The 19168-nt window shown below is 34.4% G+C and overlaps 1 protein-coding gene across 1 annotated transcript in view; it reads right to left on the bottom strand.

Moving 5' to 3' along the window:
• Positions 1-3709: 3709 nt before the first annotated feature.
• Positions 3710-19168, bottom strand: part of PGAP1 (post-GPI attachment to proteins inositol deacylase 1) — a 33640-nt gene continuing 18181 nt past the window's right edge. The window contains exons 13-27 of the mRNA XM_032190298.1: positions 19067-19144; positions 18314-18389; positions 17919-17992; positions 17791-17842; positions 16890-16953; positions 15822-15930; positions 15387-15425; positions 14227-14320; positions 13417-13507; positions 13016-13213; positions 10993-11128; positions 9769-9819; positions 8277-8500; positions 7815-7919; positions 3710-6973 (exon numbers count right to left, since the gene is read on the bottom strand). Coding sequence (XP_032046189.1) covers positions 6835-6973; positions 7815-7919; positions 8277-8500; positions 9769-9819; positions 10993-11128; positions 13016-13213; positions 13417-13507; positions 14227-14320; positions 15387-15425; positions 15822-15930; positions 16890-16953; positions 17791-17842; positions 17919-17992; positions 18314-18389; positions 19067-19144 — 1530 coding nt within the window. The 3' untranslated portion in view covers positions 3710-6834. The remainder of the gene's footprint in view (positions 6974-7814; positions 7920-8276; positions 8501-9768; positions 9820-10992; positions 11129-13015; positions 13214-13416; positions 13508-14226; positions 14321-15386; positions 15426-15821; positions 15931-16889; positions 16954-17790; positions 17843-17918; positions 17993-18313; positions 18390-19066; positions 19145-19168) is intronic.

Below are 19168 nucleotides of genomic sequence, written 5' to 3'. Positions count from 1 at the left end.
GAAGACACAAAAATTGCATGGTTTCTGTTGTTCCACACTAAAATCAGGATTACAACAGCCAGATTCAGATGTCCACAAAAGAAAGTTAGTAACTTCTACTTGTATTGCTGCAAACAGTGATTGTGATCACCTGACATGAAGTCATTGTGTGTGCATTTTGAAATATCCACAGTCCAATGACAGTCTTTGAGATACAGCATCTCTAATCAAGAATCAGTCTTTCTTAGTACTACTGAAAAACAATAGACTCAGAATTTGGGGGGCTTTGTTCAAAACAATTCTACAGAGAGAACAAAGAAAAAAACAGAGGTTGAGAAGTGGCTTTCCTAAGGTCTTCATATTAAAAATATATACTATATATTTATATTTATACATCTGTATCTACTACATCAAAGCAGGATTTTAGGATCTTGAATATTTCTGTTTCTGAGAAGAACAGAATGCAGACACCTATTTTTGTTTTTCAATCTTTTCAGGCTTTTATATATGAATATTCTCCCTAAAACTTGAAATCATGTACTCAAACTGCTGGAGCTTAAAAGCAAACAACCCCCACACTACACCCAAACAACTTTTTCCTCTCACACTGGTGTAGATACTGATATTCAATGTCTTAAATACTTTGCTTGAGCTACAGTTTTGAAGAAACTAAACAAAAAATTAGAATACTTAGACATACAGAAGACAAGCCACATCTGAGACTATTTTTTCTTCCCTATTTTCCTTTTTGTCATAATAGGCATATTTGAGAAGTAAGTCACTAAAGCTTTCTGACTTCAAGTGATGATTCCAAACCACAAGTACTTCACATAATCTCTGCAAATGCAGTAAAAAGGGAGGAGGGGTCAAAAAATATTCTCCCCAAATCAAGTTTCAGTATGATCCACACAAATATTTTTGGTTGTTTTCAAAAATGAAAAATAAGGCTACAGAAGTCTACAGGCTAACGTGTATTAATTTGCTGCTTTAAGGCACAGGGTTTGTTTGTTTGTTTTGCTTTAGAAAGCTACAAGTTTCGAGTCACAGTGAGAAATTTCACATTTCAATTTTGATCTGGCACTCTAATTATACATGTCATGTCTACTTTTGTAGACTTCTGTAAAATATTTCAGTTGTTATGTACTGAAGTCTCTAATACTGTGTTCACACTCAGAGCGACACAAATGGAAAATACGGAAGCCTGAGATGATCCCAGAATAGTGCATTTAGCATTTAAAAAAGCTAAACATCAAAACACTTGCATGCTTGACATATGCCTCGAAAGCATTTATGCAGTTGGAGGAAAAATAAGTCTTTGCTGGTATTTCAACAAACACGCACAACTTAATAAAACAACAGGACAGACGCTCTGTATCTTCACTATGTCATTTGCAGTGCCTTCTGTTACTGTGAAGCCTAAGTTTTGTGCTACAGCAGAAGGATACTGCACACCAAGCATAGCCGTGTGTGGAAGCAAGAACTGGAATGATGTGCTGCAAAATAACAGGTCTGTGTGCCATTCCTGGATTTTATAGACACAAGATTAGCTCTGATACTATACGCTTCCTACAGAATTCAGACCAAAACCCATCATTAACTGCAGAGAGTATATGTTTACAAGATTTATTCATGAATATATGAGTTGCAAAAACTGCAACTTGCATGTAAGAATACAGAATGAGACCCTAAATATTAAACCAAATTAAGGTCAAAATATCACAAGTGTGACTGGTTTCCGTACTCAACACAGTAAGCACATATTTGAGACAGTTATATGCTGAGATACCTGAAGAATTAAAGTGGTGGGCAGATTTACTTCAGTAAAAGCTATAGAATTTTCTCCCTAAATTCTTATATTTATTTTAAAAAGCAGTAATGGTTAGTAACAAGATGAAATGTATACATTTTAGTCTTTTAGATAAAGATAACTGACCTGATTAGAAGTTTTGAATACATTCTTCCGTAAATATGAAAATGCATCAAAATACAGGTTTTTCATATAAGCTTTTTAAACACTTAAGGGATTGTACTATGAATACTAGCTGGAAGTTCTAGATCTAAGAAAAGGTAGGAAAAGTATTTTACTTTAACATAAATACTTTCTTTTTTCTTCAATTGTCATTCCATGGCAAACATTTCCAGAGGTATATAAGAGCAGCACACAGCTTTAGGGACAGAAGTATGTTTCTGCTAAAGGAATGGCGATGAAAGTTTTAAAACAATTCACAAGACAGTGCTAAGTGCTTATAAAAGCCAGTTTGATTATCTTCCAAAAAAAGAGATGTAAAAAGTCAAACCTGAAAACTAAGTGACTAACATTCACAATGAGATATAAAAGAAACAGTAAGAATTCAGTCTGTTCTACAGCTAACAATTTTGTAGTGGCTTAGTGACTTAAAACAGCAGCACAGTTAATGAACAGACACCGTAACCACCTCCAAAAATATTTTCAGTAGCTCTAAGTATTGACAGCCTTTAAACAGCTGCTCTATTTCTGCAGTATAAACAAGACTTTTGTCTTGTCTTCTGTACCATTACTGACATTCAGTACTCTAGGTTCTTGTCCTTTGTTTGTTGCTTTTTTTTTTTTTTTTAATTCCCCTTCTGATAGCTCATAAAAACACACGAGACACGTAAATCTTACTTTGAATGCATCCTGAGATACAAACCAGAAAATGTTTGTTTTACGTTTTTGTATGTTTAATGTTTTTGTATGTTTATCACAGTGCTCATTACTGGATTGAACTAAACTTTATCAGCTTGATCAAAAAGGCTTCTTAAGTGTTTAAATTTATGCACGGGCACATAATTAACTTTATTTTTTAACTTTAATTTTCTGTTCTGTCAAGCACAGAAATAGATATATCAGATTTCAGGAAAAAAAGCCAGGTGACAAGTTTATAAACTTGTTACTGGAAAACAGATGGAGAATTCAACTTCGTATCAAATACCAACCAACACAATCCTTTTTGCTTGTTTTAAGTATCAATGCATTGTTTTGTTTACTTGCTAAAGCATAACTCTTTAAAGGTAGCCCATTAGGGTGACTTTCAACATAGTTGAAAAACTCACTCACAGGCAGTCTCCATTCCCTCTGCAATATGTTACAATTACACTGTTCAGGTTTGTTTGTTTTTGTGTATGTGTGTGTTGTTTTTTTTTTAAATCTTTGCAAATGAATACTTAGCAATAAATTGCTATATGTATCGTCGCACTCAAAAGATATCAGAGCAGGACTCCAAGTTTTACAAATAAAATTAAATGGAATTCCAGTTACTAAACAAAAAAGAACTATCAGACATTTCATATGATGCAAAAATATGACATACTGCAACTACCGTTTAAATGAAACTGAAAATATCACCTTTGGTAATTCCAGTTAAGTGGTAACACTTTTTCTATACCATACAAATATAGACCTTTTATGATCTAATAGCTACAGGTGTAGCTACTATTATTGCAGTCACAAGACAGTGAAGAAAATCCACGTTTGATTACATCAACCAAAAAAGATTAGACTTCATGAGGAATTCAAGTTATGGGGATCTCACTAAAAGATTCTCATTAAGTCTCTCCCCTACCCCCACCCCAAAAAAAAAAAAAAAAAAAAAAAAAAAGACTTTGCTATACAATTAGTGACATTTGGTAGCCTAGGTTCATCTCCTGTGGTGGTGGTGGTGTTTTTTGTTGTTTTTCTGTGTGTTTGTAGCTGTTGTGTTGTTTTTTTTTTTTGTTGTTTTGTTTTAACTCCTGCTCTGATAGCTTATAAAAACATACAAGCCACAAAAATTTTTCTTTTGAATGCATCCTGAGGTACAAGCCAAAAATTGCTTGTTTTACACACCATAATCTCCATCTCAACATGCTGAACATCCACATGGATAAAGTACAGTGGTTTTGTGAAATTAATACCTCAATTTCTGAAAAGGAACAGAACAACAAATTTGGAGTCTGCATGTCAGCAGGAATCTTCCCTTACAGAGCAGAGTTCTAATCTATCACAGACCAGTTTGTGCCTTCTCCCATAGTCTAGATAAAGTTTGAAGAATAAACAGAAATTTTGATTTAAATGTATTAAGAGACATTCCAATATGTTTTCCAAAAATTGTTTTATAACCACAGCCTCCTCAGATAAAGGGTATTTCGGTAATACCTACACTTCCTCGTGCAGTCAATTAAAAATCCTTTCAGTGGGTTAGTCTACATTTCTGCTCAGATTGTAAAGGTGGATGTGGCAGAACTAGAAATTTGCAGAACAGAAGCCTTCTCTCCGAAAGGAAGATCATAGTATTTACCTTAAAAACAATTTTAGATGTTTATAAAATCTTTTCATCCATCCTCTCTTAGAATGGGATGAATTGTCCTCTGAACTTGTCCTAGTACCTTCAATGACTATACATGGAATCTAACTGTGATTAGAAACCTAATCTCTTGAACAGCTAGTTAGACAGTCCACAATCACTGCAAAATCCAGATGCACATCTCTGAGAGCACAGTTTTTATCAAGCAAGTGACAGACAAAGAACACAAAATCCAAACTAGCAGTAAGACTTCCCCTACTTCCCCCTCTGAAGATAAGTAGCCTCTGGAAAAAGGAGCATTAACAGAGAAGTGATAAAGTCTGGAATCTCAGACTAAGGATTACATTTTTCTTTTCCTGCCTCCACCTTGAAAATCACTACCCAAAATTCTGTAACTCATTTCATGAGGAGTCTTAAAAACATCAACAAAATTCACAGCTTAAAAAATACCATTAAATGAAAAATTTGGTGCTATTCTATGCTGCTGTAATTCAGTATGTTTCTCTGTTGGATTTTGTAAGCTATCAAAGTTGCTACATGCTGAGACTGTTTCCTCTCCTTATTCTATTATTTTATTCCACCAACAGCTCCAAAAAAGGAGCTTGTGCATGAAGATCTGATTAAGATGGAAAACTAAAATCAGAAGTCAAATACAGTAAATACAGTAGTAAGCCAAACTGATCACGAAGATCAAGGAAATGATCTTCCACTGAAATCCATCTTGCACATTTCACAGACAGCCTTTTACCAGCCCCAGTGCAGTCCTGTCATTGTCTTTCACCCACAGCCACTTGAAAGTACAAAAACTACTCTATTCTTCTATGTCTGAAGAGTAATTTTTAGGTTAAATCAAGCTACAAGTATATACCAACAAATTATCCTTTATACATATACTGTAGCATATATTTGGTTAGATAGTATCAGGATATAATATATTGAGTTAACTTTTCTGATTTACAAACACTATGCATAATCTAACCTTTTGATTAAAATGTTAAGACTGGAAGACCAGCACAGCAATTACTGACACCAGTGACAGTGGTTTGATTAGCTACTAATAACCTTTTCAGTTAAAGCAGTTTTAATGACTTTATAAGGTGACAAAACAAGTTCATTGTGGAAAGTCTGTGTGAATTAGTAAGTCTTTCCAGCCGGCTCAAATGAACTGACCCTAAGAACAAGCTAGAAGTAACTGAGGCACTTTAGGCAAGAATAACAAGATACAATAAAATCAATGTGTCAGGATGTACGGCTATATTAAGAATACACTCAATTGACAGTAGGTAGCAGATTTCCTGGTATTATCCATATAAAGTAATTAAGCTGGTATAATATTTCCATATGAAGATGACAGATATCTCAGATAGTGGAGACAGCTGACACAGAAGCAAGTGCTCATCTCTACACTTAATCAATACCCCATTTTAACCTAATGGTTAGTGTGATTTCTTCTGTAGGCAAAACACGTACCCAGGAGATGGAATTTCTTACACACAGCTATTTTAGGCGTTGTTATAAATGGCAGTCACTGTAGCATCTAGGCACAAAGATAATACTTTACGCAGAGCTAATAATTATGGTCAGTATTCGCCACTATTACCAAGAGTCCACATGAGGAAGTTAGCACAGCATGGCAAGGCACGAATTTACGTTGTTGTAACTTAACTATTCCATATTAATTTACTGTATGGACATTTACTAGAACATGACTGATTCTCCATTTATGATAGGATTAAAAAAATGCCTTGCCTACCTGTAAACAGTGCAATATAGCAACTGTGTTGTAAACTCACACCATACCTCACTGTTTGCTAGCTTCTACGTATGGACAAAAAATTGGCAATGTTTTAAAACAACATTAGAGCAAATTGTTTATGAATCTGCTGACATCCTTCCTGAATAGAAAGCTACACAGAGTATTGTTGTTTTTTCACTCTCACAAAAAGTAAAATGTGTAAGACTTTCAATAATCTCACAAATGTTCAACAGCGACTGAACAAATACTTTGATAGAAATAGCAGTTCTATAAAAGCAGTACATTCCAGTTTGTCTAGACACAACTGTGACAGCTTTTAAATTAGCATAAAATGATTAAAACTATACTTGGCTGTGTAGTTTTTGTGATAGTCACAGTGTGCTTGAAATTTATTCAGTTTTAACCAGCATACTTTAGACCTGCAAGATACGCAAGTTTAGAACATATGCATTGCACAGCATACTGAGTAAAAAAAAGTCTGTTTAAACAAAGAAGTATAGTGAAATATCAAAGTGTCTGCAAGGCAAACAGTATTGATGTTATACTAATAAGATTTATGTGCTTACACACACACACATTGTTAATTCACTTAATTTTCACAGTCAGGAAATAAACACCATGAGAAGCTTTCTAAGCAACACAAACAGAACTATAAACTTTTTATAAAGTATTCATGGTTCTGTCATCTTTCCCAAATAATCCAAATTACCATGTTAATCAAGGCATTTCTTTGTTGAGATTTACCCCCTTTCCAGAATTACTTCTAGGCTGCAATATTCTTCTTATGTATAACCAATGTTACACAAGACAACATAGTACATGTAGAAGAAGAGAAAAAGTTACAAAGTGGGGTACTTTGTATAAATGCATTCGTCCAAAAGCCAACATTGCAACAGACAAAGGGAGTGGAACTTTGGCTGCAATCTTCAAGAGTTTACTGTAAGAATATAAAGAAAAAATTGGTATTTTTGTAGTCACACATGCAGAAGGAGGAAAAAAAAAAAAGCATATTAGCATATTTAATTTTCTTCTGAAAATTAGAATTCAAAGATTTGCTCTTTTTAAACAGAATATCTAAGTTCAGTGGAAAATAGTGATTTATAAGCAAGAGAAATTATGCCAGAAGACTATTAAAATGTCAATTAACATTATCCTTATATTAATTTAAAAATAAATCAACTGTAACGCAAAGGTGTAATGTTTTAAATTATTCGAGTTACCAGGTACTGGTCAAGAGAATAAACTACATTATTTATTAGCAGTAATCTTTCATAGGACACTGACTAACTTTTATGTCTGAGGAAGAAATTCTCTATCTGTCAGCAAAAACAAGTGCTCAAAACTTCTTAACTCAGCAGAAACCACATTACAGGCATATTTTTCAAGTGTGCCCATAAGGGAGCGTTATAAGAACATATCTACAGTGGTTTCAGATCCACTTTTCCTTGTAACTTCCAGATAAAAATTTTTAAGATGTATTAGGATTCTGTAACATTTAAAAACATTAAATGAGTTGTGAATGAAAAATTCCTAAAAGGAGTCTTTGTACAACTAATTGGTTAGATAGTAATATTTCATTTAAGTCTATATGGTAAACACTGCTGTTTTCCTTCGCTTACCTGAACTACAAGTCATTCGTATACATTTTACATTTTATCTAGTCCTTAAGATTTAACTATATGAGTTTATGAATTTCTGTGTAGGCTGAGCAATTACATATATGTGCAGCACAAATTCAGAAAGAAGCGGTAAAACAACTGAGAACTGGGCTACAGTACCTTGATTTCACTTCAGAAGTAGTTGAATTCATGAGAATTTCTAAAATGCATACAAGGATAATAGCTGTAGATCTACAAGGATCGGGATCAAGCCTAACATTGTACCTGCCAAAAAAAGTGAGTTAGTTTTAAGAGCACGTTACTTTTAAACTAGGCTACCAAATAAAATCCAAGGTGGGAGCAATGACGTGCTAATAACAACATACATGTCATGTATATGTCATCATAAACTGAATATAAATCACTTCTGTTTCATTACTTCCTTCAACATACCATTTGGTATTACCTCTTAACATCTACTTATATTGTTCTTTCCATGCAATCTAGCTTTAGTTACAGTTGTAGTTATCTGAAGTCTTTCATGCTATAAGGTAGGTAGAAAAATTAAGCATTTGCAATTGTGACTATCTTCCAAGGTTCAGATTCTTTTCCTCCACCCTTACTGGCAATTTAAGAAATTACCTGAGATTTTTAAACCAGTAAACTAAAGATGGCAGGTTCAGCAGCACAATCCATGTGAATAAATAGAGAATTGTAAGATGGATCTTAAGACTGTTAACAGTTTCAGCAATTGTCGTACTATTGGAGAGAGATTGTGTTGGTTCTGAAGTTAAGTCTATCAAACTTCGGCTTTTGACCGTGTGTCTACTTGAGTTCTGTGAAGTTTCTTTTGAGCAGTCTGAATCCTGAAGATAAAAGACAGTAGTCATAAGAACACGTGCTGGCTTCTAAGAACCCTAAGAAGGGAGCAGGAGGGAAAAATTGTCCCTACAGTCGCATATGAACTCTGATTCAGGAAGAAAATTTGCAATTTATCCCTCAAAAAAGCCATCAAAAGCAGAGTTCAATAGTTCAATTTTAAGGCACCTAGATTTAACCAGCAATTTCTCTTACACTAATAGTTTGTGTGTCTTTGGGAAAAAAAAAAAAAAAAAAAAAAAAAGAATGGATGATGGAGATACCCTGACACCACTGCAGTGAGAAAAATATGGAGTTCCTGGAAGGAGGAAGAACAGAATAAAAGAAATAATAATACATGTGGGTGAAAATCACATATAATCATTCATGGAAGAAATATACAGAAGGTAATGTAACTGGGAGTAAAACATTAACTGTAGGAATGAATAACAAAGATAAATGAGTTGGCAGATGATAACTTCCAATGACAGAAAAAAATACAAATGAAACAAGGAAAGATGATACGAATATGAAAGAAGAGAGATGGGTTAAATTTAAAATTAAACATAAATAACACCCCAAAGTCCCAAAGAAAATTATCAACAACGTGTTCTGACTGACTACTTTTTAAACCGTATTTTATGAAAGAAGAATGAGTAGTCATTATATGAATGTATCCACGCACTTACACTTCAGATTCTATATGTTAAAGTAACTGAAAAAAAGAAACAAAATTCACATTGCATGAAACCCAGCAACATTTTGCTTCTTCACTCCTTTTCAAATAGTTCCCAATTTACTGGAATCTCAATCCATATCCATCTAATGAGTAATATTTGTCACCTCCTGATTAAAACAAACAAAGAAAGAAAGAACTCGGAACTCCACAAGCTACCTATCTGGAATAGAGAGTATACGTTATTATAAACATAATTTATATCTAGAAAAAAGGTTTTTTTCTTTAGATAAGGCAGGTACCAAAACTCAGACAAAAAACTGTCATTCTGCTATATCTTTAGAGACTAAATATTTCTCCTAAAATGTTTTCAGTCAAGTTTGCACTGCAGTGATCTTCAGCAGTGAATGCAGTGACCATATAGGATACTTGTGTCCTGGCTTTTCTTTGACATCATGCATACAGTAAGTAAACTCCACAGCTACCTGGTCATCATGACACAACTCAATACTGTAATGGCAAGACGATAATTTATAATGAATGGGGCTTGCCAAATGATTTTTGGTCACTTAATTTTGAGGAGAAACAGGAAATACTCACCCCATTTAGCATGTTTTTTTCTGCTCCTACATTCACATGTAGTTTTATTACCTGTAAGACAGACCATTTGGCTTTTTAACAAATGTTGCTTCACACGATAGCTACAGTATACAAGAATCTCAGGCTAATTATTTTTTGTCCCTTTGTATAGATAGATAATTCTAGGGTCCCAATGGAGCTGTGATTCTAGAACTCCCTCTTCCTTCTGATCAGCAACATCCAAAGTGCTCTCTTAAGGAAGGGTTTCCAAGCACAGAGGGAGAAGTTGAGCTGGTCTGCTTCCACTGTGATAGAAAAGGAATACCAGCGGAAAATGTGCATATTCCTTACTTCCTCTTCCTCCTGATAACTCAGTTTTACTTCCCTTCTGTAAAAACACACATCAGGCCACAAAGGAGAAGTCCCATATCAGAAATTTACTGCAGAAGTGGAAGCAGGGTCAGCATGGAAATGTCCTTCACAGGGTAACTTTATGTCACAGGGATTTGAAAGAGAGCCCTGTTCTTCAGGCTGTGCTTTCTTCTGCTACATACCTTCTTCAGACCACCTGCAGGCTGCTCCACTTTGTACCCTTAACTCCCAGATGCATGCTCCCAAAGGCTTCCCTAGTAACTAAGTACAGTAGCTGTTTTAGCAGCTATATAACCATGGGGTGAATCAGATATCTAACTTAGATGAGTTAGATGCTCTGATGCAAAAAAGACCATGGAAACTGAATAGCAGAGACTAAATATGGAGCCTTGATCCCTTGGCCAGTGCCACAAATTAGCCATACAATAAAGACTGTCCTAATTCTACAATTTGTCCATTTTCCTTCCTTCTACTTCATAAGGATTTGTGAAGTCTTTAAAATAAAAAGTATTCTACAGAACATTCAAGGATCTTCTTTCACTGCAGCATCTGTTCAAGGGAGCCATTAGTCTTTGATTTTATAACATGACATTAGTAAGAAAAAATTTAAACTATACGAATTATTGTAGCAGGCATATAGGACCATACATTCCTTTGAAAAAAGTACAATCAAAACAACAAAATAATTCTAAACAGTGTGAGATTGAAAGTCTGAAGAGTTCAAAAAAGACCTATTTCAAGTATGCGAATAACCACATTTCCTTAAAGTATGAAAAATGGTAACCTCTATTTTTGCTTTTAACACTGGGTTAATTCAAAGCAGATGAAATGTTGACATTATGTACATATCTGGAATGCTTAGCTTTTCAGTACCTTAAACAAGTATTGAAGATAGATAATGAATACAGCCAGTGCACCACAAGTGGTCCAGCTAACCAAAGCAAGAGACCCCATCACACAGAGTCTTCTGTATGTAAACAACTTGTTATCTTTCTGAAGCACGGTAGGTCTTAAAAAGCAAACAAACAAAAAAGCCCTAATGTTATACTTGGTAGTTTTCACGTTATTACCAGATATCAAAGAATAATTGTTTCATGAATGACACATGAATAATACATTCCTCCTGAATATTGATTAAACACCAGAAAAATAAAGTTCAACAAATTTTAATATATACAGTAACTGCTACATAAGCTACTTTGCAAATAACTTTATCAAACTAACAAAACCATCTCACACCTTCCTGTATGTCTGTAACCAATACATTGTTAGTTATTATTAGTCTCTAACTAAGACATTATTTTTACTTCATTTGGGGAACATAACAGATACATTGGTGAACATTAAGCATTAGGTTATCCTAACTCCAGATATGCAGTCACTAAGCTCTTTTGTGGAGCCCAAGAGAACTAGAACCGTATTCTTACTACTGCATAGTTGTACCATCAGAGTGATTCCTACTACAAACATTACTACACTGCAGTGATAGCACAGCAGCATACAACAGTAAGTCTGCAAGACTCGTTTTGTGACATTCTTCCCAAACAAGGGTTTCTGCTTACTCACAGTTTCAGAGAGACAGAAAATTTTATTTTAAGTCTCTGGATTCCAGCTGAAATGACTAAGAGACAAGTATGAATCTGAAATGACAAAGATGAGCTGAGAAGAAATGAAAACCAAGGGAAGAAGGTGGTAAGGAAATGCAATGGAAAGGTGAAAAAGTCTGTAACCTCTCAGAATTTCACTGAACATTCCAATGTTAAGACAGTGAAAATGGGAAGAAGCATTATTTGGAAAATTTAAAAAACCTTCACAACAAATTTTGAAAATAACCACAAGAAGGGTACTTGGTAGGAACACGGAACTCCACAGGCAGCTAGTGACAAGTTCTTTGCTGCTGGCTATATCAGATCTTTTCAGAAGACTGAGCAAAACCCAACTGAATCCCATATACTTTAGAGAGATTTATATGTTTTTATTTTTTCTTCAAGAAATTCAGGACTGGATCAGAACCTGCGTAAGGTAATAACTGTGTGAAGTATTAAAATTCATTGCAAAGAACGATCTGACTTACAGGCAAATAACACAAAATCTAATTTTCCTGCCTCTGCTCAATACATTCTCAAGGGCTAAATTGAGCTAAAAATCTTAAATTTAGTAAGAGTAATTTCAAAACTTAGAAGCTGCTCACTTCATCGCTTATAACTAAATGTCTTCACATTCACTATTATTGATGAATAAGATGGCTGAGAAAAAATAGCTCACACCACGTGTATTATTTGATAGAATAAGACCAGAAGTACTAGTGATAAAGAAAAAGTTCATTTAGTAGGTATTTTCTAAGCAAAGAGCATCCCAACTAACTTTCTGGACAGACCAAATTAGTTTTCTATTGGCTGAAATCTAGGTGAGGACTTTATCAGTGTGAGAACAGTGAAATCATCAAATTAGCTAAGTATATCATCCAATTTCTAATTTTCTCTTTCAAAAACTTTATTTTCCATTCCCCCCTTTTCTTAACCCCCCTTTCCTATTTCAGCACTCATCTGTACATACAAAAACATTCCAGCATTCTTAGACATCATCTGTAAAATTCATCAGCTGCTGAGAAGGAAATAGTTCAGCTGTGTTCTTTCCTCCAACAAGCATTCCTCAAAAAGTAAAACTGAAAACTTTTATTGCAGCTGATGAAGGAAAGAAAGCCATTTAAGTTCCCTTTTGGAGATGTTAAACAAGGAATATAATGCTATTCTGATATTTCATTAATATTTAACACTGACAAACCCAGATATCTAAAATCAAGTATGAACTGTACTGCAGAATTTCATTTACCCAACAAAAATGAATGTTACAGTCATCAAAAAAAGCATAATTATAGAGCATAATGTTGTTTTACCTAATCAGAATCAACCATAATGTAGAGAAGACTCTCAGAGATGCAGAGAAAAATACTGCACTCCAGTAGGCAATGCCTGCCCCCAAAAGAAACAGAATCAGGGAAACGAGGGGGAACCATACGTCCTGACTACTCAGTACAGCAGCATCCACCTCTGGCAGCGAGAGTGAATCCCATATCTCTCTAAACCAGTTAAACCTGCCAAAAACATGAAAGCGGTGTTACTTATGACTTTGACTTGCCATTACGGTAAGACATATATCAACTACACCCTTTCAAAAAAAAAATGTCAGGTGTTCACAACAAAATCAGAGTAATAATCCTCCCACCAAACCAAGTTTCAGAATTTTGAAACTTCTGTTTTACAAACCACTTTAAATAAATAAATTATGCAAACTTACCCCTTCAGAAACACAACAATGCTTATAATAGGTTCTACTTTGTAGGGTTTAGCTGTTCTAATTAGTTCAAGGGAAAATTCTGAACACTGGCCTAGAATCAAGAACAGAAAGTATCTATAACTATTATTTTGTCATGAACTTTAACAAAGATTATCCACAACAAAAAGTAAATTCAGACAATTTTTTGAAAGTTCACTTTAAAACAAGATACCACGTCTTATGACAACACTAAGTCAGCACACAGTCATGGTTGGACTTGATAATCTTGAGGGTCTTTTTCAGCCTAAATTAACCCGGTAATTCTATGATCCTCAAAGGCCTTATTCAGTGGACCATTCACATTCAGGTAATTTGACACAAGAACTTCTAGAGCAATTACAGAGTTTGCTACAAGTACAAACCTGAATTTAAATGAAAATGCTATTTGTCTTAAGTCACGTATAACAGTCAAATCTCATCTTTATGCAAGATCGAGGTGTTCTGTGCATAATAACAGTATGTTTTAAACTTTCACAAGTGTTTTTAAGTATTTTCTATTAATATTAAAATACCATGCAACACACCAACCACAAGGAAGAGACTACAGGGTAAAAAAGAAGGAAATATTCTGCCAGCATACAGCCTTGGAGAACTACTAACAAATAAAAACTGAAGCTGAGGAGCCTAGATCTGGAAAATTCACTCAAGTTCAATGATACTTAGCTTAAAAAAAAAAAAAAAAATATCACACCAACTAGCTAGCCTTTCAACAGTAAATTGGATAAGTAATTTCTTTAAAAACACTGGAAAAATATTTTTCTAGAAATCTACCTGTTGATATCAGTGTGCTCAGTTGTCCTCCATAGGTAAGGAGGATATTAGAAACAACATAGACAGGAAGAGCACCAGCATGGAACCTTATTATCTGAAAGACAAGGTTATAAGAATAACTTGCAAACATATACAAAAGATTATCACAAAACCAGCATGATAATGTGACTAGAAAATCTTTCCTAGAAGATGAAAATACTTTCTCATTTTCATGGATGAGTATCTGATAACCAGTATGAGCAATTAATATTACATACGGAAAATATTTGGATATCTCATAAATGGCAACTCAAGTGTGTTCTGATAAATGAAAGCTTTTTTTTTTTCAGTCAAGACAGAAGTGAAAAGAATACAATAGCATGTTAATGGTGTTTCAGTAAAATATATAAACAAACCCTAAAAGCAAAAGGCCACATTTGAAGCAAAACTTATACATAGTTAGGTACCCTTTTGGCACAGATTTTTCAGACTTAATTTCTTGTATATTTCACTTGGCTTCCACTGTGCCAAGTCATGAGTTGATATCCACCTCTATACAGATATTACACAATCTCTTTTCAAATGGTAACAAGATGAGAAATCCTTGATAGAAATGCACATATTCAAATAAAGGAACTTGCCAGTAATATTCCAGCACTATATATCCATGCTTGGGAATTACATTACTTTTTAGAATCAGAAAATTGCAGATGGCTAGTCTATTTTTATACCATTGTAGAAAAGTATTCTTCATTGATAAAGAAAGAAAAAATATTTAAAATGGACATATAGATTTTTTTTTATTTTTTTCCCCCTGAAAAACTTGCAGTTGATGCCAAATGTTCTTTTAAAGTTTTAACAGTATTGACTCACCAGGCAAGAAAGTGAAAATGACCTACAGCGTCATACCTCTATAGATACTGGGCTAACTGCAAAGCCAAATGCTCAACATTTACACCAGCTCTTTAAAGCTAGAATGCTTTTCTATTCTGAAAATGGATGCCTGGCAAGGCATGGGATGGGGTGCCTTACCAAGTAACAAGGTTTTAACCAGTCATTGAATAATGCTTCTCTTGGCATCAAGAAGGGATTTGATATGCCATAGTAAGGGGTGGCAGGAAGGAATAACTTGTATAGGGACTGATATAAAAAACAAAATCTAGTATTAGAAGATTTCTTACTTGCCCAAGAATTTGTAAAAACGATGTCTTCAGAATTACCTGCATAAAAATTAAGATTTTATTGAATGCTATTTTACACAATAGCAAGCAAATACAAAATACTCTCAAGAAGCCAATTTAAAACACAGCAATCCTGTAATTAAAATGCACAACAGCTTACATCCAACTACTTTTCTTAAAAACATATACTTTAAAGTATTGCTTAAATGTAAGTCCAACTTCCACTTGTTCTCTAAACTTTTAAAAACACTTGTAACGTGCTATATTTATGAAAAGGCCAAACAGCTCAATTTCAGATTTGCTTAGTATTTATTTTGCTACATGATTTCAAAGATTGAATTAAGCAAAAAAAAAAAAAAAATATATATATATATATATATATACACACACACACAGCAATGCAAACTAAGTATAAAATAAATGTTTGTTACTCACTTCATACTGACAGTCTGAGGAAGAGTAAATGTTTAATACTGGAACCCTGCTGTCATTTCCAGGCTGAGCAACATGCAGTTTTGCAGAAATCTCACTAGAAGATGGAACTCTGAAAGAGCAACTTAATTGGTAATTGTTTTCCTCATAATCAAAAAAAAAAAAAAAAAAAAAAAAAAAGGTGATCTACATGCTTTAGTCTTCAGCAAGTATGCATAAACCATAACTAATACATCAAGTATCACCCACAAGCTGTGAGCCAAATAGTATAATGAACTTTTTTTATTCTATCACAAAGAATTATAGATTGGGTTGGGTTGAAAGGGACCTTCATATCATCTAGTTGCGACCCCCAACATGCACAGGGACACCTTGCACTAAGCCAGCTTGCTCAAAGCCCCATTCAGCCATCCAAGAGCTACTTAACATTCTGAATCCACTGTACTCTAGACTATCTCAGGGGCATTTGAAGTAATGAAAACAGACAAGTTTAACATTAGCATATGCACTCCCTCTTAAAACACATAAATATGCTCTGTGAAGAGAATGGATATGATGGATTCTGAAGAATAAAATTCAGCCTCCTGCAAGCATTAAGTTGTTGGAGTAGAAAATACAGGAAAAAAACTAAAGTTCAATCAGGTTGTTCAACTCTGAGTCACGAATGACACACATTTCAAGGCACAGCATTTGCTTTTGTCAAGCAGCTTAGGGCTGCTGTGCGATCAAGACCCTGGATCACAGGAAGAAACCAGTACCCCAGGCAAGCTCTATTTCCCAGTCATGAGGGGATCAAAGATTATGCTGAGAATTTCAGACCAAGAAATCTTATTTCCATTTCCAAAATATTTGCAAGAACTATCAAACAAGCAACTAGTAGATCTATTAGTAGATATACTTATTTAAAAGAAAAAACAAAACAACTTTGTCAATGAGGACAGAAAGGTAAATGAAGGAAAGATGCAAAAGAGACTGGATAATTTGTTTCATATCAGAAATATACCCACAACAGCATGCAAACTCTCTTCAAGAACATATCAAGAAATAAATTATAACTGTTAAAGTCCTTACTTAGCTACAGTTACTGAGTCTTCATGTGACCAGGGTATATGAAGTCTGTAAACACTAGTTTTTTCTGAAAAGGAAGATAATTAAAAATACAAAATTCATTAAGAACAAGACATGGCAACTGTCTGCAAAAAATAAATGAAGCAAATTCAATAGTCTCACTATATATCGGCAAAACATATGCTATGTGCCATTTCTTCAAAACCACACGTGTACATACTGCTTACTGTCTATAACATTTGACCTGCTATAATTTCACCATAAGACACTTAAAAACACAAACAAAACAAAAGGTGGCCTAGAGATCATTGTACAGAAGCACTGTGCTTGCAGTTACATTGCAATTAAGATTTCAGTGCAGTTAACACTGAACAAAAATGACTTTTAACACATGCTGTTACAGACCAAGACAGAAAGACACCAACATTAAAGGCAGTACAGTTACGAGAAAATTTCGGGTTTTCAATTGCAAGTTGTTACCTCAAGCTAGTAAATCTCTCTTTTTTTTTTTTTTCTTGAAACCAAGCCCTTTAGCATCCTCTTCTGTTTGAGTTCATGCAGCTCAACACTCAGATTTGAGTGCCAAAATTAGCAAATAAAAATCCTAGTCAAACATACTATTCTTGAGAAACACTTCCAATGTAATGCAGAATCCTGTGTAAAATTCAACCTTCCTTTCTGAGAAGCAATAAAACAAGCATATGAGACTAGTTCCTCATTTTCTTTGAGCTTCTTAAAGTAGAAAATGAGAAATATTAGCACAGACATTTGAACAGATTATAATAATACTGTATAAACCCCACTGCCTGAAAGGACTTCTTGTTCCACAAGTTTTAGTCTTGAGAATTTTCAAGGAGGTTTAAAACAAGGTTATAAATATATACTTTAGAACACGCATATTTACCATTGGGTGACTGGCAGTGGCTCTCTATATATATTCTGAAAGCTTGATATACCTAAAACATATAAAAAAAATTACTTAGACTCCAAATAGTTGTTACATTAGCTTAAAAAATTAAGTAATATTCTTACTTGGTTAAAGTGCTGGAGCTGAACATTGTAAAGTAAGCCAGTGGAATTTAATAGAATTTTGCTTGAAGAAAGGCCTGCAAAGGATGCGTTATTTTAAAATATTATATAAAATGATCTGAGAACTCAGTACATCTTCAGATTTGATTTTTTTTTTCCCCAGGAGATTTATATCCACTATATCTGTTAGTCAGAAAAAAAAAAAAAAAAAAATCACATTTCTTATTTGTTACTAGCAAGAGTAGTGTTAACTTTAGTAAAAACAACCCCACCTCCAAAAAAAAAAAACCAAACCTGAACATTGGAAGTTTTAAGCACATTTATTATCTTAGGTGTTAGTTAATATTAGTTTCCCTTTTTTTATTTCCCCCCCCCCAATATTAATGTGATGTACTTACCAAAGGAAAAAAGATTCGTTACAGGAAGCTGTACTGTTCTGGAATCCTCTTTGAAGAATTCACAGTCCAAAGCAAACTGCAATTCAGAATATTAAGTACAGATCTAAACTGAACACAAGACTGTAGCCAAGCCCTATTCACAGGCACCAGCAGAATACAGGACACAAATACTGAACTGTCACTTCTGCCCCCTCCACCCTGACTGTCAGGGACTGGCAGTTAGTTTATTCTTGTAAACAGCAGTAGAAATCTGGGTACCTTACGCATAACTTGTAGGTTACTCATGTTTGCAGCCATTTGCCTTCAAAAGCCTGAGAATGACTAGAATCCAGTTCACATCCCTCCACCTGAGGTGCATCTCAGTGTTCCTGTTGTTGCTGTTTTTTTGTTTGTTTGTTTTGGTCAGGGGTGGGGTGGGGTGGGAGGTGTGATGTTGCAAAGGAGCATGATTTGTCCAAATTCTGGATACAGTTTTCTAAGCAGCAAGAAGCTCTGTTTTGTCCCCTGAAGATTAATTATGAAGAGCAAAGAGACGTATGCAGCAAATACGAGTTCCACCATCTCTAATATATATTTAGTTCACTTGAAAATTACTTTCCATCCCATTCCAAGTCTATCATTTGTTCTCTCTTTTTAAACCGAGAGTTTGACAATTTGTCTAAGTAACTTAGCACATAACCCTTTAACTTCCATCATAGCATCTGAAAGCTATGAACACTCTGAACAAGCAATGTCCATGTTTCATCTTTTTACCTTATTGCCAACCGTGGGTGGTACAAGAATGACAATGTGGGACAAAGAAGGATAATCCTGAAGTTTCAGTATTACAACCTTAAAAAAAATAGAAAAAAAAAA

This window comes from Aythya fuligula, chromosome 6 (assembly GCF_009819795.1).
Source record: "Aythya fuligula isolate bAytFul2 chromosome 6, bAytFul2.pri, whole genome shotgun sequence".
Classification (NCBI taxonomy): Eukaryota; Metazoa; Chordata; class Aves; order Anseriformes; family Anatidae; genus Aythya; species Aythya fuligula.
This window is presented reverse-complemented; position numbering and strand designations above follow the sequence as displayed.